This window comes from Adiantum capillus-veneris, chromosome 3 (assembly GCF_014529385.1).
Source record: "Adiantum capillus-veneris isolate H3 chromosome 3, ASM1452938v2, whole genome shotgun sequence".
NCBI classification, from domain to species: Eukaryota; Viridiplantae; Streptophyta; class Polypodiopsida; order Polypodiales; family Pteridaceae; genus Adiantum; species Adiantum capillus-veneris.
In genome coordinates this window covers 142,789,007-142,813,472 of record NC_140933.1, presented here as the reverse complement: position 1 = coordinate 142,813,472, position 24,466 = coordinate 142,789,007, and the positions used below count along the sequence as shown (strand labels likewise).

The 24,466-nt window shown below is 40.9% G+C and overlaps 1 protein-coding gene across 1 annotated transcript; it reads left to right on the top strand.

Moving 5' to 3' along the window:
• Positions 1-7: 7 nt before the first annotated feature.
• Positions 8-2,184, top strand: LOC147461829 (uncharacterized). The gene has a single exon (XM_086509258.1). It carries the CDS (start codon positions 8-10, stop codon positions 647-649), a length of 642 nt encoding a protein of 213 aa, XP_086365384.1. The 3' UTR covers positions 650-2,184.
• Positions 2,185-24,466: the final 22,282 nt, after the last annotated feature.

Here is a 24,466-nt window from a genome sequence, read left to right as displayed (position 1 = left end):
TTATTAGATGCAATTTGGCTGCCACATTAACTTTTTTCGTGCCACCCTCACTTGCACTGGTTTATGGCTCTATGTGGATGCGGGTGCCATGAAACTTCCGAATTTGATCATTTGCTTATTGATGCAATGGCGTGCCATTGTCAGTAATAGTGAACACGTCTTAATGGCCATCAAAGGTAGCAAGTTTGACCTAAACGTTGCGATGTACGCTAGTGCCTGTGTTTCATATGTTTTTGAATTATTAACGTTAATGTCTATTGCCTGTGAACCTGGCAAGTACCTTCATGGTCGAGTCAAGCAAGCAGAAAGGGGATTTTTCATAAAGTTGGGCAGACAAGTTTTCTGGAACATAGGCTCTCCTGCAACATCTTTAGCAACTTTGATCGCTTGGTTGGACTTTTTTCTTTGTGGTTCTTCACACCACAATATGGAAGGAAAGTGTGTTGCATGTAAGTGGTCAGCTTCCAAAAATGCATTCATCGGATTCTTGCAGGTAATAGAAGTGTTTCTTTTGCCAACATGTAGGTTTTTGAAGGAGATTGTGATGGTTTTAAAACCTTGTACTAATGGTGGTCCTCGAATCTCCATATCTAGGGTATATTGCACGTGTATTCTTGTTGTGATATGCTTGCAGGTGCAAGTTGCATGACAAGGACGGAGGTTCAACAAAGGAATCTGCATAAGTGGCCCCGATCGAGACAGCATTGGCGATTCAAGAGCCCTATCAAGCAAGGCCCAATCATTCTCCTTAAAGGTCAAGGCTCTTCTTTGCTTGTTAGCAACAGTCTTTTGCCTTTGTTGAGATATGGATATAGCCTCTTTAATCTTGTTGAAAGATTTTTGTAAATCTGAGCTATACTCATCGGCAACGAAGATCTTTCCATGTACCTTAAGTAGCAGGGGACTTTTGGATCTTCCCTCTATGATCTCAAAAGGTGCTTTACTTGTAGAAGTATGTACAGTATTGGGAGCGTTGATCTACTTCCATGACATAGGCTTTGGTAGATCAAGGATTGTAAGGTTGGCTATCTTGCTTTGGCCATTCGTTTTATCTTGCTTTGGCCATTCGTTTTCGTTTGTGGATGATAGGCCGAAGATAAGTCGAACCTTGTGCGTAGATTCTCAGAGAGACTCTTCTTGAAATTATTGGTCATTTTAAGATCTCTAGCCTACACGATAGATGTTGGCAAGCCATGGTATTTGAAAAGCTGTGATATGAAGAGTTGCCATTTGGTGTGCCTTAATAGTCTGACAGGTATAAAATGGGCTTCTTTGCCAAACCTGTCGACTATTGTCCATGTTCTTCCATTCCCATGGATAGACTTTCGAAGAAAAATTCCATGGTTATGCTCTACCATGGTGAATTAGGAATTGGCAATAGCTGAAGCAATATAGGTTTTGCTTCTCTCTATCAAAATTCGTCTTTTGGCATACCACGCATTTTGAAACATACTCTTGTATGTCTCTCTTCATGGAAGGCCAGTAGAAGTACGTTTCTACTTCTCATAGGGTAGATTGAAACCCTCTATGCCCCGCATAAGGAGGGACATGGGATTCATACATTATTTTCTCGCAAAGTGAGTCTGTGATGCTTATTGTATTACCAAAGAGGAGATAACTATCCTCAAGAGTGAATGGTTGTTCGTTCTTCCCTAGTGCAAGGGCTGATATGACATCTTTGAAATCAGGATCAGCAGCATACTCTATGACACTCGTGTCTAACCATCCATAAGTGGTATGCAGATGAAGCAAGAGAGTGGAGAGGAGGGCCCTCCTTGTTGGGACTTTCATTGTGACAGCATAGGATTCCATTGAAACCAAATGCTCAATCAGTTAGATTGTAGAAGTTTTGTTGACGTTAGATGGCTGAAATTTATAATTTTTAAAGGCTTATTAGAATGGGAAGTAAAAAAAGGCATTGGAGTTTGTTAACCCCTTGCTTTGGCTGAGAGATAATATAGAAGGCTTTGCAGCCTCATTGAGAATGGCATAAATCTGTTAATTCACTGCTCTCACCATTTCCCCGTGCGCTCTCTTCCCAAGAACGTGGGTAGTTTGGGGTTTCCCCCTCCCCGTGCGCTCTCTTCCCGAGAACGCGAGCATTGGTTTTCCCCCCCGGTGCGCTCTTTTTTCGAGGATGTAGTATTGGGATTTCTCCCCTTCTCGTGTGCTCTCTTCTCAAGAATGCGGACTTTCATAAAAAATCCCCCCCCCCCCCCCCCCCCCTTAACGTTGATCTTTCTTGCCCAAGAGCATATCGTTGCCTTCCCGAGAGCCTTTTGTGCGAGCTTGTTACCGAGGTCTGCCACGCCCTGCAAAATGTGCATCGTCTCGAGGATGCATCTTGTCTCGATCGTGTAAGTTGGATAATCCTCTCTTTTAATTTGCATCCAAATAATTTACCGGTCTTTTATTTTCCCACATCAAATAATCATTTCAATATAGAAAAATCATTTGGAACAGTTAGATATTAGTTTTTATGACATTACCTCTCTTGAAATCATAGTCATCCTCGACTATGCGGTAGAGAAGGGAAAGTCTTAGTCATCCATTGTTCTTAGATGTTAGAGCTTATCCCAATTTTGAAGAAATTATCCCCTTCTACACATTTAGTCTTGAGTGCTCCTCATTTCTCTGTATCTGAGGTAATCGGATACCTGAGTTGAATACCAGATGTATCCGAATCTGAATCTGAACATGACTATTTACTGAGCTTAAAAACACCTTAAATTTCAAGCTGTAATGTGTTATTAGAGTCCATCCCAATTTTGAAGAAACTATCTCCTTCTAGACATCTAGTCTTGAGTGCTCGTCATTTCTTTGTATCTCATGAAATCTCATATCTGAGTTGATAACCAGATGTATCTGAATGTGAATGTAAACGAATATTTATTGAGCTTAAAAACATTTTAAGTTTCAAGTTGTAATGCGTTATTTTTCTTTCCAAAAGAACAATCATTAATCAATGTCTAATACAACAATTGCCAGCTAAAAAGAGGAAGAAGAAAATTTTTTTTCTTCCCGTTACCGTTGCGGCGATCTCTCATGCGCGCGACCTTGAATTAAAGTAAACTCCCAAAATGGTAAAAAAACTCCATATTTTTAGGTCACCTCCACAAGCGTCAACTCCAATTGGCAATATCTTTACATCTCAAGCACCGATTGAGGAGCTGTCACTTCCGGTCGACTTCATCATCACACACTACCTCTGCAAACCCTAGCGAGCCCCAAAAACCAACAGATGGCACGCTTTTGGAGGCGGTCAAAACATGCCAGAAGTAGCCCCCGTGAAATCTTCAAAAGCTCATAACTTGCTCTGCGGGACTTCGATCACCAATCCACATTGAGCACTTTGAGCAGTTTGAGCTCCACATTCCAAGCATGAACCCCACATTTTGAACACTTGGACCTGCAATCCCAATTGGCCCTGTTTGGAGCCTTCTTGGCCTAAAAACCCGAATTGATCATACATTTTCACTACCACTTGCCTGCCCAGGGCCTTCACACCTGCTTTAACACTCCAGCTTGCACTGATAGGCATACACATCCTTGCATGTGTCCTCTGTTATGGTTAACACACTTCAGTTGCACCAACGTGTGGCAGGTGGTTAGAGCCTATGCACGCACATTGAGGAAGATATGTTGGATTTTGTGGTCTCTTGGTGTTGATTTGTGGAAGAGGAAGCTTGTTGTCTTCAAGTGAATTGGTTGGCTTGCTCCATAATTCCCCAAGACCGGTGCTTTCTAGCTATGGGTGGTCTGTCTTGGGTGGGGAGTGCCAACAAATTTCCCAAGGGATCACATGGCTTTGTGATGGTGATTTTTGGAGGTTTTTTTGACATGTTTTTTCTTGCCAATATTCTATGTTGAGTGCTATTGGAGACGTTGCTATAGAGGTGTCCCTTGTTCTTATTTTTCCAACAACATTATAGAGATGTATCAAAGAAAGGAAAGAGAAGGTGGATGATGCCACAAGAATGCCAAATTTGAGTATAGGTCATTATGAGGATGATTCAAGTGGCTTGGAGCAAACCCTTGATGAGGAGTTTAGTATACCTTTGTGAAGAGACCAAGTGAAAGAAGGGCACATGGCATTGATCTTGAAGAGTAAGGAATCTTATGTAGAAATTGATTTGTAATAGTTACGTGGCTCGCCATTGTCCATATATGGCAAAGATTGTGCAAGATGGAGAGCATTTTTTGAGGATTTTGTTGGATATCTGAACTAGAATCAAATTATAGATGAGAAGATGGTTGTCCTTGAATTTAGTGCCAATTTCAACGGAAAATATGTGGTTGGATGTAGATAACTTTAAGAGATGAAACACAATGCAACTAGTACAGTGAGAAAATACAAAGCTAGATTGGTAGCAAAAGGGCTATGCATTGATTTACGGCATTCATGATAAGGAGTATCAGTCTCATGGCTAAGATGTCTACTATTCATATCATTACTATAGAAGTTGCAGCAAAGCGTTGGGTTTTGCATCAAATGTATACGAAGGTGCATTGTTGCATGGTGCCTTGCAAGAAGAGATCTATCTAGAGCAATCATAGGAATATAGAAATGTGAGACATCTTGATTATGGATGTAACTTGAGGAAAGCACTTTATTGCATGAATCCCCAGAACTTGGCATGAGAGGATTGTAGCTTGCTTGGTTACTAGTTTCTTTTGTATGACATGAGACAGCATACGTGAAGATCACTATGAGTGCTACTATAGATGGACTTTTACAACTTGGTCTACCTACTCAGAGTGATGGCCCTTATCTTGCTAGCTCACTCTAGAGCAATTTCACATTGATGATTGCATATACCCTTTTATTATAATGTATTTCCTACTTACGTTTAAAGACCTTGTCATCATTTTGAAGAGTGAAGAAGATGAAGCAGATTTCAGATTCTCTATTGTGTGCTCTCTTGGTTGTGTGCATGTGCTTGCAAGGGTTTAAGCTCTTTCCTTCTGTAAGGTCCCTCCCTAAACCTTAGAACCATTTAGAATTTTTTCAGCCTAGAAAATAATTTCGAAAAGCAACACCGACAAAGAATATATACGGACAACGAGACTTTACTCCAGAATAAAAAGACACGGATATTTCAGATAAAAAATTACGTCATCCCTATATTTTTCCTTTAAGATTAAAATTATTTTTATACTTCTTCGTGAAAATCCGCGTGGGAACTGATCTAGATCGAGAACTAGGAGAAAAAGGGACTAACTTAATTGAAAGGTAAAGTTAAGAGATAAGAACTAAGAAGAAAATTGGGGTCCAATAGCATTTGAGAAGAGAAATTGGGGTCCCATAGCATTTGAGAAGAGAAATAGGGTCCAATAGTATTTGAGAAGAGAATTTGGGGTCCAATAAGGACCCCCTCTCGTTTGTATTTTTACACACACATATTGTTAAGCTACTTGCATACTTGCCATGCTCAAGACTATGCTTAAGTAACTCAAGGTTTCCATTAAATCTTGCTCTTGCTCTCTCCCTCTCTTGAAGGCCAAACCCTCAACTCTCTTCCTCTCTTGAAGGCTAAAATCCTTGAGGGTTTTGTGAAGAAGCTCCTCTCTCTCCTTCCTCTTCACCATAAATCCCTTCCTTCCTCCTTGAGCTTCACATCTTTTCAAGAAGGACTTCAACCCCATATCCCTCTTGCTTAGAGGAGATAATCTTCATTTCTAGTAGGTTTAATTAAATGTGTTTTAATACTAGGAAGGTTTATGTGCATCATTTTAGGTTTAAACTTTAATGGAAACCTTGCAACTAGGGTTAAATGGTAAGAGTATCTACGCATCATAAAGTTAAGCTTCAAAGGTAGATTGGTACTCGTAAGCTAAGCTTTAATGGTAACTTTGCACTTAGATGTAAGCTTTAGTGATTACCTTGTATTTTTAGGTTTTAAGCTTTAATGGAAACCTTGCAATTAAGATAAGTGATAAGAGTATCTATGCATCATAAAGCTAAGCTTCAAACGTAGATTTGCATTCGTAAGCTAAGCTTTAATGGTAACTTTGTTCTTAGATATAAACTTTAACGATTATCTTGCATTTTTAGGTTTAAGCTTTAATGGAAACCTTGCAATTAGGATAAGTGATAAGAGTATCTACGCATCATAACGTTAAGCTTCAAAGGTAGATTTGCACTCGTAAGCTAAGCTTTAATGGTAACTTTGCACTTAGATGTAAGCTTTAGTGATTACCTTGCATTTTTATATTTTAAGCTTTAATGAAAACCTTACAATTAGGGTTAAGTGATAATAGTATCTACGCATCATAAAGTTAAGCTTCAAAGGTAGATTTGCACTCGTAAACTTAGATTTAATGGTAACTTTGCACTTAGATGTAAGCTTTAATGACTACCTTGCATTTTTAGGTTTTAAGCTTTAATGAAAACCTTGCAATTATGGTAAGTGATAAGAGTATCTATGCATCATAAAGCTAAGCTTCAAAGGTAGATTTGCATTCGTAAGCTAAGCTTTAATGGTAACTTTGCTCTTAGATGTAAGCTTTAGCGATTATCTTGCATTTTTAGGTTTAAGCTTTAATGGAAACCTTATAATTAGGGTAAGTGATAAGAATATCTACACATCATAACGTTAAGCTTCAAAGGTAGATTTGCACTCGTAAGCTAAGCTTTAATAGTAATTTTGTACTTAGATGTAAGCTTTAGTGATTACCTTGCATTTTTAAGTTTTAAGCTTTAATAGAAACCTTACAATTAGGGTTAAGTGATAATAGTATCTACGCATCATAAAGTTAAGCTTCAAAGGTAGATTTGCACTCGTAAATTAAGCTTTAATGGTAACTTTGCACTTAGATGTAAGCTTTAGTGATTACCTTGCATTATTAAGTTTTAAGCTTTAATGAAAACCTCGCAATTAGGGTCAAGTGATAAGAGCATCTATGAATCATAAAGTTAAACTTCAAAGGTAGATTTTCTCTCCTAAGCTAAGCATTAATAGTAACTTTGCACTTAGATGTAAGCTTTAGTGATTATCTTGCATTTTAGGTTTAAGCTTTAATGGAAAGTTCGAAAACTCATAAATTATAGGATGATATTCTAACTTCTTAAAATGAAAAGCTAGGTACCATAAGAAAAGAGTAGTTGTCTAAGCTCGATAGAAGTAGTTAAATTTTTGGTATTGAAGAGTATTTCTGAAGTTTTTAATTTTAAGTTTGTTTGCAAATACGGGAAGGGGGAGATAGGGGATAACTTTGCGGAATTGATCTCCGTGTTGTTTGAACCGAAAACTTTACAAGCTTCCATGGAAATGCCCCATGGATGGCAAAGGATTGCAAAAACCTGGGAATCGATAAAACGGGGATTGAATTTAAAAAGTTAGCATTTCCAAAGAGACATTAACCATCAAATGTTTATGGCAAAAACTCGCTTGTATTTTCTAAATAAACTTGGCTGGTAGATAATTAATGAAAGTAAGAATTAAGATTGATAAATGAATGAACCTGAAAATTATCAACTAAGAGTTAAAAGGAATCTCGAGAGGTAATAGGGATAGCCCATTGCAAAACATAGATTTAACTAGGAGTTTTGAAGATTGTTTGGAAATGACCGGGAACCAAGATAGATCTTCTTGGGGTCAATTTGATTGAAAGGCCGGCCCATTGAGAGGATTCTCTTGGGGAACTTGTTAGAGATTAGCCCTTTTCGGCTAGCGCCATGTAACCGGAAAGTTGTTATATCTAGGTCATTCATGCCCGAGGGATAAGGGATGAATGGATTTGTTTTATTTTTGCCCGATCGGGTGAAGTACCCGCGGTATCTTATTGGAAATCGGCCATAATCCGGGTATGGCCTGATGCCAATAGTTGGCTGAGAAGGTTATTCGCAGGGAGGATGGTGTGAATTTAATTAAGGAAATTTGTTCGACTTGGTTGCTTGAAAAGGAACTGGAAAGGCTAAGAATATAGGGGCTATCCTGTGCATCTGTCACCAGATGGTGCTATACCTCTTGAAATAAAATGTTTAGGAAGGAATGATTTAATTACTTGATGAGCCTTTTCCAAACACTTATTTCTGGAAAATATTGTGAAGGTGTTGCCATTTCGATGGCTTGTAACCGATTATCTTGGCTTGAATGGGGAGGTAAGATGAATCGGTTCAAACTAAATGTGTTGTATGATTAGTTAGGAAACTAGTTACAAGCTAATTATAGCAGATAAAGAAAAGAAAATGAACTAAAAGTTTTTAAATAAAGATCTGGTGGGAACAACTAGATGAATTTTCCTGAACGAGGGTATGCAACAAATTGCATGCTGCTTGTTGTTTGATGATGTCTGATAAACTACTGTCTTCCTGATTTTGTAGTAGTTAAGTACTACCTCGGGAAGGGACTTTCATGAAATGGTTCGGTGGGTGGGCGGATCCGGAGGGTCAGATGGCCGGATGTTGATTTAAACCTTTTATGTTAAACGCTAGGACTACGTGGGAAAAAAATAGGTAATGGGGGACGAGCGAGACCAGGTAGGATTGCGAGATCCCTCTTCTTAGGGGAAAGTGATAACTGTCGTGCCTGCTTGTCAGGGAAAAGGGTTATTGCCATGAACCAAGGGAGAACAAGAAAGCAAGAGCAGATCCTCAAGTTAAAGATCAAGAGAATCAAGACTAAGGACCACGATTTTGGGTGCGGAAAGCTGTCAAGGACAGATTGATTATGAGAAACGGATAATCATTGAATGAAGGGATGTACCCCCTTGGGTTGACAATCGAGATAGGTCGGAGTTCTATCTGAGTGTCGGTCCCAAGTGAAAGGGATACTTGCAGATAGATCTAGGTCATTCCCTGGAACGGTGTGGAGGACTGAGAAAGTTGAGTAGGGTCGAGTCTGGGTATGGCCCTCACATTGGGTTGGCGTTCGAGATAGACCGGAGTCCTGTCTGAGTGTCTGTCCCAAGTGGGAGGGATACCTGCAGATAGATCTACGTCATTCCCTGGAACGGTCTGGAGGACTGAGGGAGGTGAGTAGGGTCGAGTCTGGGTATGGCCCTCACAAGTGGTATCAGAGCCTAATTTTGAATCTTGGACCTTGGAATTTAGAATTTTGGATTTAAGATTAATGCATGAGAGAAAAAAAACTCTGTCTAGCACCCAAATTTCAGTTATATTACAAAATGAAGTCTTGATGTTTCCAATAATTATTCAAAAATTTTCAAGTTGGCTTGGGATCTGCCAGAAGAAATTCAACGGATTATCTATGAGAAGATGAAAATTGCGATGCTAGAGCGAAGGCTCGCTATGCTGGAACATTTTGGGAAGCTCATAAATGAGAGATTTATGAAGGTTGGAATTTATCAGGATTGGAAGATTACATGGAATGGCAAGGATGACATTTTTGTTTACATCAATATGATGAAAAATTGAGTACTTATCCACTGAATTGAAGAAGTCTTGTTGAGTGCAAGAGTTGTGGATTTTTCAAGTTTTCTAATGTTAAGACCATGAGAATTCAAGATTACTTTAAAGCGTACCAAGATAACCTTCAGATAGAAGGATTTTTTTTTATCAAGTGAAGAATTGGATTGCCAAATTGCAAGTCATAAGAAAGTATCTTAAGAGTGCAAGTGATGATCAAGTGTTTTTTTTTAAGTCCCACCAAAAGAAATCCCTTAAAGATGGGAAAGTGCAAGAGCTAAGCTCACAAATTCTACGGATCATTCAAAGACTTGAGAAGAATAAGAAAGAAAACTTATGAGTTAGCCAAGAACTTTAAAGTGAGAATCTTTATGCAAGACTATTGTAGACGGAAGACCATTTGCAGAAATTAAAAGTACACAGTAAAGAGAAGTCGTTAAAAACTCATTGGCAATTGAAGAAGAGAGACTGACATTTGAAGAAAAGGAAATACTGACAATACTCAATTTTTTCAAAAAATGTTATTTCTTCAATTAAAGCCAAAAAGGATTACAAGGGAGGCCGGAAGTAATTACAATGAGAGGTAAGAAAGTTTACAACTCATGAAGATCCTTTAATATATGGTCACATAACCAAGTATCGCAAGCACCGCACATGTTAGGACGCTCACCCTCTGGAATGGTTCTACGAGAAACAGCTTGAGCAATTTCTCGGGTATGAGCTGAGAGGAGAAAAGGACCTCTAAGAGGAAGACTACAGCTGGTATCAAGGCAAATCTTAGAATGGGGGATAAACTGCACAAGTAAGAACAACCTTGCAGAGAAACCCAGTATCTCGTGTCCTATCGACGCAGTAGTATCGAGGGCCAAGTCCCAGAGCTTCTGTAACCATAGCAAGTTGGGTATTGTTGCGGAAATGGTCTCTATCCCAGAGAGTCACTCTTGTGAGATGTCTTCATGTCTTCCATATCGTCTGATCGACACACGAATTTGACTAAGGGAAGAAGAGATCTTTGTATCGCTCTAAGAACTGTCTTTTAACTGTCTCATCTGCACTCTGCAAGTGAGAGATGCATACATGAAGAACCAAGTCTTCTTGCCAAGACGCCATTAGATAAGAAAATGACTAAGTTATAAGAGAGTGAATATCGCAAAAATAAGAGGATAACAATTGCTGGTAAAGAAGAGATTACCAATAGCTTATAAAGAAGAAGTAGCGTATTGAAAAAGCCACAAACGCGATGACTTATTCAAGAAGATGGCTTATTAAGAAAGATTTTCCATGACTCCAATATTATATTAGCAGATTTTGGGGATGAAGAAGTGTAAGAGCGAAGTCAAGTTGAAAGCGTTAACAAGAAGTTACGTTGCAAGACGTATCCAAGAAGCTTTGTCAATTACGTATTTTATTCGAATTGAGGATAGCTCTTTTTTTTTTTGTTGAGGAGAGATGCTGCCTTCAACAGACTCAAAGACCTCTTGACCAGCAGTCCTATCCTCATCAACCCTGACTAATTCACTCCTTAGCTCTTCTTTACCCGACGAAGTTCAACAAGATATTTAGGTAGACCCCTATTTTAAATCTCTTCTACAAGAGATTCAAGCTCAGAACCCGAGAAAACACTTAACTGACTATACCTTAGCTGATGGTCTTCTTTACTACTTGGAAAGCTTCAGTCCCTACATATTCCTCAGATGAAGTGGGAATGTCTATGGACTTTGTTACAAGTCTTCCAAAGACAACTGGAAACTATGATTCTATTTTTGTCCTAGTAGATAAGCTCTCTAAGGTGGCTCATCTAATTCTAGTCAAGCAGATAGCCACCACCATTGACATAGCCCAAGTATTTGCCAAAGAGGTAGTAAGATTACATGGAATCCTTGCAAGAATCATCAGTGATCGGGATGCCAACTTTACTTCTAAGTTTTGGCAAGCCATGTTTCGATCTCTAGGTACCCAACTGAATCTCAGCTCAGTATATCATCCAGAGATTGATGCTCAAACTGAGTGAGTGAATCAAGTCATTGAAGATATGCTTCGAGCATACTGCAACCAATAGTCCCAGAAATGGATCAAGTTTTTTTTTCCCTAGTTGAGTTGCTTATAACTCTTCTTACCATCGCAGCTTCGAAATGTCACCCTTTAAATCCTTGTATGGTCAAGAATGTTTAGTCCCTCTTCGATTAGCTGACCCAGCTCTTCGATTTTGTGGTCTCTTGGTGTTGATTTGTGGAAGAGGAAGCTTGTTGTCTTCAAGTGAATTGGTTGGCTTGCTCCATAATTCCCCAAGACCGGTGTTTTCTAGCTATGGGTGGTCTGTCTTGGGTGGGGAGTGCCAACAAATTTCCCAAGCGATCACATGCCTTTGTGATGGTGATTTTTGGAGGTTTTTTTGACATGTTTTTTCTTGCCAATATTTTATGTTGAGTGCTATTGGAGACATTGCTATAGAGGTGCCCCTTGTTCTTATTTTCCCAACAACATCATAGAGATGTATCGAAGAAAGGAAAGAGAAGGTGGATGATGCCACAAGGATGCCAAATTTGAGTATAGGTCATTATGAGGATGATTCAAGTGGCTTGGAGCAAACCCTTGATGAGGAGTTTAGTATACCTTTGTGAAGAGACCAAGTGAAAGAAGGGCACATGGCATTGATCTTGAAGAGTAAGGAATCTTATGTAGAAATTGATTTGTAATAGTTACGTGGCTCGCCATTGTCCATATATGGCAAAGATTGTGCAAGATGGAGAGCATTTTTTGAGGATTTTGTTGGATATCTGAACTAGAATCAAATTATAGATGAGAAGATGGTTGTCCTTGAATTTAGTGCCAATTTCAACGGAAAATATGTGGTTGGATGTAGATAACTTTAAGAGATGAAACACAATGCAACTAGTACAGTGAGAAAATACAAAGTTAGATTGGTAGCAAAAGGGCTATGCATTGATTTACGACATTCATGATAAGGAGTATCAGTCTCGTGGCTAAGATGTCTACTATTCATACCATTACTATAGAAGTTGCAACAAAGCGTCGGGTTTTGCATCAAATGTATACGAAGGTGCATTGTTGTATGGTGCCTTGCAAGAAGAGATCTATCTAGAGCAATCATAGGAATATGGGAATGTGAGACATCTTGATTATGGATGTAACTTTAGGAAAGCAGTTTATTGCATGAATCCCCAGAGCTTGGCATGAGAGGATTGTAGCTTGCTTGGTTACTAATTTCTTTTGTATGACATGAGGCAGCATACGTGAAGATCACTATGAGTGCTACTATAGATGGACTTCTACAACTTGGTCTACCTACTGAGAGTGATGGCCTTTATCTTGCTAGCTCACTCTAGAGCAATTTCACATTGATGATTGCATATACCCTTTTATTATAATGTATTTCTCACTTATGTTTAAAGACCTTATCATCATTTTGAAGAGTGAAGAAGAAGAAGAAGATTTCAGACTCTCTAATGTGTGCTCTCTTGGTTGTGTGCATGTGCTTGCAAGGGTTTAAGATCTTTCCTTCTCTATCTCCTCAACACATTAGTGACGCAATTTCATGGTGATGGGATGGTCATCTTACTTGAAGGTTCCACATTCATGTCTACCTCAAAAGGTGAGTACATTGGTACATCAGACACAAAAGATCGTGTGCATCCAACTTTCTCATGCTCGTCCAACAATTTTGTCTAGCCTACTCATTCTCTTTGTTTGAAGGATACATCCTCAAAAATTTCTAGGTGGCATACTGATATTTCATTTGTAATTGATTTAGAACACTTTCTCGTGTTACCAGGGGTTTGATCATCACCATTAGAGGTGGGATTCTCAAATGTCTCCCAAGTGGCATATTTGGATCTTGATTTTAAGTGTTCTTCACATGTTGCTAAATGATGGATCACGAATGCGATGCGTGTGCAGAGAGAGAGAGAGAGAGAGAGAGAGAGAGAGAGTAGAGGGGCAAGAAGCAACCCTCACTCCTTATACTTATATCTATATAAAGAATTTAGATAAGAGTCCAATGGTTAGTGAGTCAATAAGTGGCTAGACATCGACATCCGACCCGAAACAAGGCCACTTAAAAGAAAAATGTCCCAATAAGTGGGCTCTACTAGCTACCTACTAGCATATACAAAAGAAATCTAGGTGAGAGACTCTCTCAGCCTATGCCCACTGACTCGCTCACTCAATCTATATGCAGTTGTATGGGCTCTAGTGATAGATGAGCATGCAAATCCATACTAGAGCCTGCATGAAAATCCCACAGTCATCTCTATATGGTCTACATGGCTCCACTAAATCATCATAGAACTCGCGATACATATTGCAAATGCTCCCACTATAGCAGCTAAGTTGGGCCTTGAGACCATTAGATTAGACACAAGACGTCCGAATGTTGACAAAATCTGCACAAATCTGGCTGTGCTAGCCTCCTCAACACTATGTGTATGCATTGTATCATCGGGAGTACTCATCATGTATGGATGTGTCATCGCTGACAGTGGCATGGCTACGTTCCTCTCATCTAGAGGTTAAACTATGTGTCCTGGCATCAACTCATTAGCCTCTAACATGAGCATGTCAAAGAACTCCATGTTTTCCATCTCTGCTTGTGTCTCTAGGAAGTAGAACCCCTCTACCTCTATTTGCACAGACTCTGACAACACTTGATATGTCTCATTGGAGTAATCTCGCTCCACCTCTAACTCTGCAAATTCCAATGACATGTCCTACATCGCTATATGCTTTGTCTCCTGAGCATACTGAAGCTCACTCACAAATGAGACATGTCTCATCTCTTGCTCCTCACACATAGATTCTACCTCTCTAGTTCCTCATAGCGCTTTTCTCCTGCAGAGGCTCATGCCTTCCTCTGCTCCTACTCTCTCGTGAAGAGGAAGTACACGTGCAATCAAATATTCAGAGATCATAACATGAAAATCGTTACCTTCAAAGTCTCGATGCTCAAAACGCAACTCGGTTCTCGAAAAGAAATTCCCCAGAAGAGATCTCTACATAGAAAATCCTTTCTTCCAATCCTACACACAAAAGAGGTGTGTTCTCGGGTTCCTTCTCATAAATCAGCCCCGTCTATGACGTTTATGGGTTGAAAACAGAGAAAAAACTTGTCGCGATGGAAACACGCTCCGTAGGCACTTCTTTGCGAGGGAACTCGCGCACTCGGTCTTGGCGACATCGGGTACACTTGGGGCAGTCCTGGGCATCACTGGCAAACGTCTTCTTTGCAGGTGAACTCTGCAACAACATCTCCTTCTTGCAAAAACTGATCCTCCCCTCAAAGTGAGGGCATGTGATGCTTTTATAGCTCCTGGCCACGGGGGCACGAATAGCTGCTTGTGTAGAGATCACGGACGTTTTTTTTTTCCGTGCGCTGTTCTGCCAGAAAAAGAGAGAGAGAAAACGCTAGCTGATCTGTTGCCTTATTTATCAGATGGGTGCCCACTTATTAAGTGGGCGTCCGGCATATTTTAAAAATATTTTGAATCTGCCCAAAAACTCAATAAAACCTTACAAGTTAAAAACAATGCTTTCACAGCACTTCACATGCAATCACATGCACATTTGCAATGCGGACATAGACTTCCTCGCAGGAAAGCATCTGCTTTCCCGAAAAGCAATCCCGCTTTCTCAGAAAGCATCTGTAATAACAGACTTGGACACTCCAAGTCAAGAATCAATCACGATAGCACCAAATAACCAATTCAAAACAGTTCACAGTTCACAATAGATTTGCACTGGCCCGACGGAGTTCCGTGCCTAGAGATATTGGCCCCAAAGACCGACGCTCCTTTCAATATTTCTTTTGTATTAATCGGTGTTCAAAGTACAAGAGAGTGGTTCGGGTTTCACTCTCAGAGTCTGAGTCCGGATGCTCTGCAGAGTGTGAGCCCTAACCACTTATTTATTGTTCACAAGGGTTGCCAAAAGCAGAGCCCCAAAAGCTTCAAATCAAACGTAGAGTTTCTCTCTCTCTCTCTCTCACAAACTCTTTTGAGTTAAAAAAAAAAGAAAAAATTAATCTCTTTCTGTCCCTTGCATAGAGAAAAGCAAAACTGCCGCAAAAGCTGGGGGACTCTCGTACTATGCCACGTCAACATGTTGCATATTTCACGAGTTTTCAACCCTGCTACCTTTTAGGGTTAGGGTTAGGGTCAGGGTTAGGCCATAATTTAGGGTTAGAGTTTTTTGGCAGGTTTTAGAGTTAGGTCAAAATTTAGGGTTAGGGTTTCGCAATTAGGGTTTGTAGATTTAGGGTTTTCAACAGCAGTCAGGGTTTCCTTCTTGGGCAACCAAGTCATCACTTTGTGACATACCCCTCACTTGAAAGCATTGTAATCGCCCTTGATTATGCCTGCAAAACAAACAAAGGCCATAAACCGTCTTAGCAGACACTGATTGTTAGTACCTACGTAGTAGGAACACACATCTAGCACATGTACCAATCGACAGTCACATCACAGGACATCACATGACATTCAACATTCATTCGGATCTTAGACCATGATTTATCGGCAATGTAGCTACCAATCGCATCTAGATCTAGTCAGGACCTCATCGATGCCCGATTGACTAACCCCTATTGCAACCATGTCTATTCGAGATCAAGTAGACCAAAATGCTGCAATCATTTCGTCTACCAGTTCCTGCACTTAAAAAGAAGTCAAGAACAAATCAGTATCATAATTAGGAGTTCCATTTCAAGTCATACAGCAGAATACTGTCAGCTTTCAATATCCCTGAAGCTCAAAGAGACATCAGTGACTCAAGTATCTAAATCAAGGCATCTGTTGATAGCGGAGCGGAGTGACTCCCGTCTTGTGCATCCCACTGCACCAGATCTCCGGCCAAGCTGAATTCTGGGTTCCATTTGGAGTAGGCTATGCTAAACCAAAAGCATAGAGGTAAAGTTTTACAATGTGAGGAGTATTTGCTAGGTCCTCCTCCTCCATTCACTTCACATCTAATGCAGGATAGTTCTTGAACTTAACCAAGAATCGCCTTCGGACTTTACCTTTATTCTTCGTATCTTTATGTGCCAAAATCTATTCAAGAACAAGGATCTTCTCGTTTTCTTCCACTACGGGTTGCTCATCAGGCTCCCCATCATCAAGCACATCACCTTTGAAAGGTTTCAAGAGACTCACATGAAATGCATTGTGAATCCTCCAAGTATCAGGCAGTTTCAGTCGGAAGGAGACATCATTTATCTTTTCAGAGATCTGGAAAGGTCCATAGTATCACATACTGAGCTTTGGAAAAAGCCTCTCTTTTCCCTTTTTCTTTCTCAGGCGTTCCTTTTGAAAACGTAAGAGCACCCAATCATCCTCCTTTAATTTCAAGTCGCGTCGATGACGATCCGCTTCCTTTTTCTGTCGTTCTTGAGATTTCTGCAAAGCCTCGCGGACCTTGGCAAAAGCCGTGTCTAAATCGATTGTATACTCATCAGCTTCAAAAATCTTATCTTTCGTGCTTAGGAAGGGTGGAACCTTTGTAGCACCTTCAATAATCTCAAATGGCACCTTCCCCGTCGAAGAGTGTATCGTGTTATTGTAGGCAAATTCCACCAAAGGTAAGTACTTTTCCCTTCTGATGTGTGATATAAGACTTCAATAAATCTAGAATCATTGAATTGGCAATTTCAGATTGCTCGTCAGTCTGCGGGTGGAACGATGATGAGAACTGCAACCGCATGGCAATGTTCTCCCAAATTGACTTCCAAACTAAACTCGTAAATCTGGGGTCTCTGTCGGAGACAATCGTCTCATGCATGCCATGTAATCTAAAAATCTGGGCCAAAAACAGTCTCGCTAAGTGATCCCGTTTGATTGTTTTCTTCACTGGAATGAAATGAGCCTGCTTGTTAAATCTGTCAATAACAGTCCAGATACCATCATGACCACTCTGTGTTCTCGGGAGATAAAAAATGAAATCCATTGCAATACTTTCCCAGGGGCGGGTGGGTATGGTAAAGTATGTAACAATCCCTGTGCTTTATGCCTCTCAAACTTGACCTTCTGGCATACCAAGCAACTGCGCACAAACTCTTCCACATCCTTCTTGAATCTCTGCCAAAAGAAGTATCTCTCTACCCCTTTCATGGTGGTATCAATGCCGCGGTGACCCGTCAAAGGTGGACAGTGGCATTCACTCATAACCTTTTCCCTCAACGGCTGTGTAACGCACAACATGGTTTTTCTCATCAAGTAGCCATCCCGAATGGAGTATCCCGATACTGTCTCCCCATCCTGTATCCGTGTGAAAACATCTGCAAAATCTGTATCCGTGGCATACTTGTCGACCATATCCTCGAAGCTCCTATGATGTATCGCAGAAATAGCCAAAACCAACGGCTTTTGAGACAAAGCATCTACCACCACATTCTTCTGTCCCTGCATATGGACAATGTGGAAGTGAAACTGTGACAAGATGTTTGCCCACCGCATCTGCTTTTTCGAAAGCTGCTTCTATGACAAGAAGTAGCGTAAACTCTGATGGTCTGTAAAGACAATAAAATTTGCTCCGAGTAGATAGTGCTGCCACTGAGTAAGAGCATGGATAACTGCCAAAAGATTTTTCTCATATATTTGTGCTGTCATTTTCGACCTTGAGAACAATCGGCTCTGGTAAGCAATGACATGGCCTTCTTGCATTAAGACCGCACCCAGACTACGACCACAAGCATCACAATATACTTCAAATGACTTTTGCAAGTCTGACAAAGTCAAAACTGATCCTGTAGTCAATTTCTCTTTCAATGTCTGAAAGGTAGTCACCTCTGTGGATCCTAACAAGAAAGGGACTCCTTTCTGTGTCAAGATATGCAAAGGGGAAGCAACCTCTGCAAACTTTCAAATGAACCGCATGTAGTACGAACATAGTCCCAAGAAGCTTCTAACTTCATGGAAATTCTTCAAATCGGGCCAATCACGGATAGTCTCTATTTTGGCCGCATCCATTTTCACTACTGCTACTGAGACAATGTGTCCCAAAAAGTGTATCTCTGGTAGGAAAAATTCACTTTTATTTGCATTAATTGCTAACTTGTGTGATCTCGTAATGCGTGAAAGGCCTGAAGCAGATGATCTCTGTGTTCTGCCTCATTCTTGAAGAAAACAATGATATCGTCAAAGAAAGTGCCAACAAATAGCCTGTGCTCTCGAGAAACGCTATCCATCATCCGGTTAAATGTCACAGGAGCATTGGTTAAGCCAAAAGGCATCACCAAAAACTCAAATAACCAAAAGTCATCCGAAAAGCTGTCTTATAGAAGTCTCCCGGCGTGATTCTTATCTAATGATATCCACTCTTCAAATCAATCCTGCAAAAGTACGAGGATCCGTGTATCTGTGGAGTATATCATCGATTCTAGGAATTAGGAATCTGTTCTTGATGGTGGTTTTGTTGAGAGCTGTGTAATTGATGCACATTCTCCAAGATCCGTCTTTCTTGAAAACCAACAACATTGGAGAGCAATACGATGAAGTACTAGGCTGGACAAGACCCTTTTCCAAGAGGTCTTTCACTTGGTTTATAATCTCTTCAATCTATGCTCGGCTCACACAATAGGGTGGCCGGTTCGGTGGTGTGCTTCCAGGTATCAGATCAATTGTATGATCTTCAGGCCCTCTAAAAAGCAATCGGCATGAGTGTGGAGAAAAATCTTGGCGTTCTTTTGTTCAGGTCAAAACATTTTCAAACTTTATCCATCGTTCAGTTCTTTCCCAAAAGAATGAGTAAAGAACTAAAGTTCATTAAGTACAATCTCTGACACCTTCATTTGTCAAAGTCGCTTTCTCTTTTCGGTAGTCAACCACGGCGTAGTTCTTGTGGAACCAAGGGATTTCGAGTAGAACGTCACTCGCGTGCCCTGAACGCTCCTGTCATTGCAATTTTTTTTTGCCAATGCTCGGTGTAATGGCAACATCCCGTCCGGGTGCCACTCAAACTACCTCCGCCTGTGGCCTGATCCTATCGGGAGTAATTCCAAATCGAGCCGCCAATTCCAAGTGAAAAGAAGTTGGCCTTGGCTCCTTCAAAAGAGCTTCCCAATCCTTCACTTTGCCCCAAAAGCGTCAAAGTTTGTACTTCCATTCATTCAATTCGGTTCAGGTCCCACGCCATGTGGTACTAGTTTTGCTTTTTATCTACCTTTTCTGCCACGTCTCTCACCTGCTTTAGAACTTTTTGGCCTTTCTTCATCTTGTTCATTCGGTGCCTTGTTAGGGTACTCGCGGAGATATGTCCATGTTCCCCGCATCCAAAGCACTTCTCCTCCTCGATGAAGCGAGCTCTCTCCTCAGGAGTAAACTTAGGTTGTGCATCCTTCTTTTCTGGGTTGCTCTTTCTCTTTCTACTTTCATTCGCTGAAGTCTGTTCAGCTCGTTGTGTCATGACCTCATCGTTGGGGTAGGTCAGACTGCCAGAGTGAATGGAAAAACCCCGCTTTGCATGACTCATCAACTCATGAATAGAAGCTGACTTCTGTTCCAAGCAGTGATCTTGGCTCTCTGTAGGTAGACCCAAGGTAAACCGCTCAATCTGTTCTCTGAATGATATCTTCTTGAATGAAGAGGCGGGTAGAAAAGAGCTCTAGAATCTCTCGCAATAACCATCCATTGTATCTCTCTTGGTCATCCGAAGATGGTTCCAAGCAGCTCGTATATCTCGTTCATACTCTTGTGTTAGCCAAGAAGAAATAAAAAGCTTCTTAAATTTTAGCCATTTAACTGGCCCAGTCTTGTTTAAAAGAAGCGTGGATCACCACCGAGCATTCCCATTAAAAATAAGAGGCAGCTCTTCAAATCTTGGAGTGCTCTGAGTAGCGTCCTCCCGCGAAAGCGATGTAAAACTGTTGTATAAAAGACAAAGCCTTCGAAGCATCTTTATATCCTGAAAAAGAGTCAAAATTGATCGAATGTCCACCTTCCTTAAACTCTCGGACTTTCTTGCTTTTATCTTCCAAAAAGTCAGACTGGTTGGCTTTATAAAAATTCTTCTTGTCGCGTAAAAGTTGCCGTCATCAGAGTTTGAATTGTTTGTAGACGAGTCCTCTATAGAACTGTCACTCACTGGGTGAGATTTAGACTTCTTTGCTTTTTTCTTGCCCTTTCCAAAGCGTTGTTTATTGCTTCACTTTTTGCCTTTTCTGTCTTCTTTGCTCGAATCTGAAGAGCTAGAAGAACTGTCGAAGAAGAAGAAGAATAAGAAGAAGAAGAAGAAGAAGAAGAAGAAGAAGAAGAAGAAGAACTGGGTACTCCTTCAAATCGAACACGCTTCTTCAGTTGCTTTGCCTGTTCAAATGTCGACTGACGACCCAAGTAACTCGAGAAGTGAGTGCCTTTCTTCTGCTTTTTGCCGTGCTTTTTAGCTTTGTTCTGTGCGTCAAAAAGCTGACGAATCCGTGCATCAACCACCTCTTCTAACTCCTTCTCTATATACTTCTTGGGAACAGGAGGTTTCTTGAGAGCGGGTTTTGGGGGTGGTGTTGTGGTTCTCTAGCACTCTGTATGCACCTCCTCCAAAGAGGTCTTGCTCATATATTTTGCTATCTTCATGTCCTTGGAAAAATTGAGCATCATCTTTGTTGCATCGTTGATCAATTGTCGGTGCTCCATCTCTCGATGCTCTGCCTGAGAAGGCCGAGACGGGCCATACTCCTCTCGTGAATCTTCGTTGTGATCCCTTCCTGCATCTCTTAATGCAGAGGGAGTCGACTGATCCTTGTCTGAAGCCATAGGTGCCGCGGAAAATAAATAAATTGGGATCGGATTTCGCGTAGAAGAGAAATCGGCCGTGCTCTGATACCAATGTAACAGACTTGGATACTCCAAGTCAAGAATCAATCACGACAGCACCAAATAACCACTTTAAAACAATTCACAGTTCACAATAGATTTGCACTGGCCCAACAAAGTTCCGTGCTTAGAGATATTGATCCCAAAGACTGGCGCCCCTTTCGGTATTTCTTTTTTATTAATCAGTGTTCAAAGTACAAGAGAGTGGTTCGGGTCTCACTCTCTGACTCTACATCGAGATGCTCTGCAGAGTGTGAGCCCTAACCACTCATTTATTGTTTACAAGGGTTGCCAAAAGCAGAGTCCCAAAAGCTTCAAATAAAAGCAGAGTTTCTCTCTCTCTCACAAACTCTTTTGAATTTTAAAACAAAAGAAAAAACTATTCTCTTTCTCTCTCTTACGTAGAGAAAAACAAAACTGCTGCAAAAACTGGCGGACTGCCGTACGGTGCCACGTTTGCATGTTGCGTATTTCACAGGTTTTTAGGCCTGCTGCCTTTTAGGGTTAGGTCAAAATTTAGGGTTAGGGATTTTGGCATTAGGGTTTTTAGCAGCAGTCAGGGTTTCCTTCTCTGACAGCCACATCATCACTTTGTGACAGCATTCGGTTTTCCTCAAAGTTTCCTTGAACCCATCTTCATTCAAGTGATTGCTTTTCCTTGTGCACAATTCTACCATAGTTCAGAATTTCCACTTGACTATGGATATCCCCTTTCCAATGCACCTGTCGCCCACCTTGTGACGCATCAGGAATACCCATCACCTAGTCCTTTCCTACCAAACTTATGGTACAATCTCCTTCGTGATGCTCTATGTCACCCATCCTACGACGCATCAAAGATGTCCGTTCTCTGATGGTCGGATACTTCTTCCCGACGCTCCCTGTCACCCTTCCAATGAGACGCATCAGAAGTATCCATTCTTGGTGGACTTAGAGATATTCCTGTTCACAGTGCTCCCGTCATTACTTTGAATGACACACTAGGAATACTCTGTACTCGGATGTCTCCAATGAGAAAAACCCTCTCACTTAAAATTCCAATAATTCATTTAGAATTATTTTTCTTGGTGTTCCAAGTGAGAAAACCCTCACTTATAAATCCAATAATTCATTTAAAATTATTTTCCTATAAGATAAAGCCAATTTAGCAACAGGTTGCCTTCTCAAACGAGTTGACCTGCGTACCCAATGATCTACATTCTCGGGCAACGGTTGTACATCATGAGGCAACTCATTTTTAGCTCTATCATGCTATTGAAAATCATTTTCAGCCAATTCAGGTGGCTGTCCATCCTCATTAGGAGCATCAATATCATGTCCTACCTCTTCTGGCTCAAGGTTAACCAGTTGATTATCAATTTCAGCTTGCGGTAATGCATCATTAGGCTCTTTTTCAACATCAATGGGTGGCACGAAAGGCTAAAATCTGATTTTTATTTTGTCAGCATTATATTTTGTAGCATTCTTAAGCAATTTTGCCTCACTGAACAGTACATTTCGGCTGCAAATTACCTTTTTAAATTGTGATAAACACACTCTATAGCCCATTTCACTTTCTTCCCCATAACTGTCACGTGCACATCTAAACCTATGTGTATGTGGACAAGCTACTTCATGTCTAGGGTTCACTTTAGCTTAGAAAGTGTTATGGCACTTTTGTGAGCCTGTTTGCAAACCGTGCATGCCCAGGCACTTAGAGTAGACGCATATCTTGTGGTTGCACATAGCATGATCATCAAATCACCATCAGAACCCATCAGGAGCATTTTTACAGTGCACATACCTATTTTCCTTTATTTTAGCAATTTTTCACTTATTCTTAATAAGTGGCTTTGTTTGGAAATTGGGTAGGGCAATTTGGCCAAGTCTATATAAGGAAACCTAGCGTCAACACTTTCTGGCAGAAGAGGCAGCAGGGACCAAGCGTCCAACAGAGCACCTTCTCAGCAAGACTCCCCAGCAGGCAACTTAGCGTTTTCAGCCACCAAGAAAGCCAATGTTTTTCAGCATTTTCAAATCAGCCCAGCGTTTTGCAGTTGCAGTTGAAGCATGGAGACAGCAGATCATAGCAGACTCCCTGGCGTTTTTGCATCAAGCAGCAGATCACCAGTGTTTTTGCATTACAGACCAACCCCATCATTTTTACAGATTCTCGGCAACAGAACCATCTTTTGCTTTAGCATTTTCAGTTTTCAGCCTATAGACACCGCAGAATAGCCTCCAAACCTCGCAGATCTCACCTTCCCATAGCAGATCCTCGCCGCATGGCTAGATCAGCCAAAGTTTGCAGATTCAACCCGCTAATCATAGATTTCAGCATCTGCACTTTCAACGCATCGTTGTCGCATCATCGTCATCGCCGTCATCATCGACATAGAGTCAGAATTCGGTAGATACAAGATTTACGGATTTCAGCCATTAGCGTTTTTAGTTTTCAACCCGTCTCGTCGCCATCCTCATCGACGTCGACATCGTCGGTGTTGAGCCAGCAGAGGATCACACCCACATTTTTGCTCACACTCATCATTTTTGTAACCATTGATTGTAATAAATGTCTTTCCGACATTGATTTAGATTGGAGCCATTCATTAAGTAACGGGACTCAATTGAGTTTCCAGTTTGTAATTCCGAAGTAATTTCACTTGCTGATGTAATTAGTTAGAGATGTTCTCACCTCCAAGGCTGAGGTATATAAGCCAAAGTTTTGTAACCTAAAAGGGAGAGTTTTATTTAATCAAAGTGAGTTTTTGGAGCGCCGTGACTGTGTCTGAGAGAGAGAGAGAGAGAGAGAGAGAGAGAGAGAGAGAGAGAGAGAGAGAGAGAGAGAGAGAGAGAGAGAGAGAGAGAGAGTCTTATCTACTTGCTACGCGAGCTACGGAGCCGCCATTGGAGAAGCGACACCGCCATTGTGTTAGCAACGGCGAGAGCTACGCACAAATACCAAGAGTGCGCGCTATCGGCTTCTATGTGTGGTAAGTTCCTACGAGCTTCGGTGTGAGTTTTCTTCCAACTCGTGTGTCGGAATGGAACGTGCATCATATCTATAGAACCACAACGAGTAGAGCTACGCATTAGTACCATCGGGGTCAAGTTTTGATCACCTGTATTTTTCGGACTGTCTTCATACGCGTTTACCGCACGGAGTGATTATAGGTTGATTTTGCAGTTCAAGTCTTTAGGGTGTTGTTCTTACCTAGTGTATAGACTTCCCCTTGAGTTTGAAATCGATTCAATGATTCTAGATCCTGTTTCGTATAGCATTCGTTCGTAGTACGGATTTCAG

What these genes read in the sequence shown, in the direction of transcription:
- LOC147461829 (XM_086509258.1), top strand. Translation starts at nt 8, where the DNA reads ATGCAATTTGGCTGCCACATTAACTTTTTTCGTGCCACCCTCACTTGC.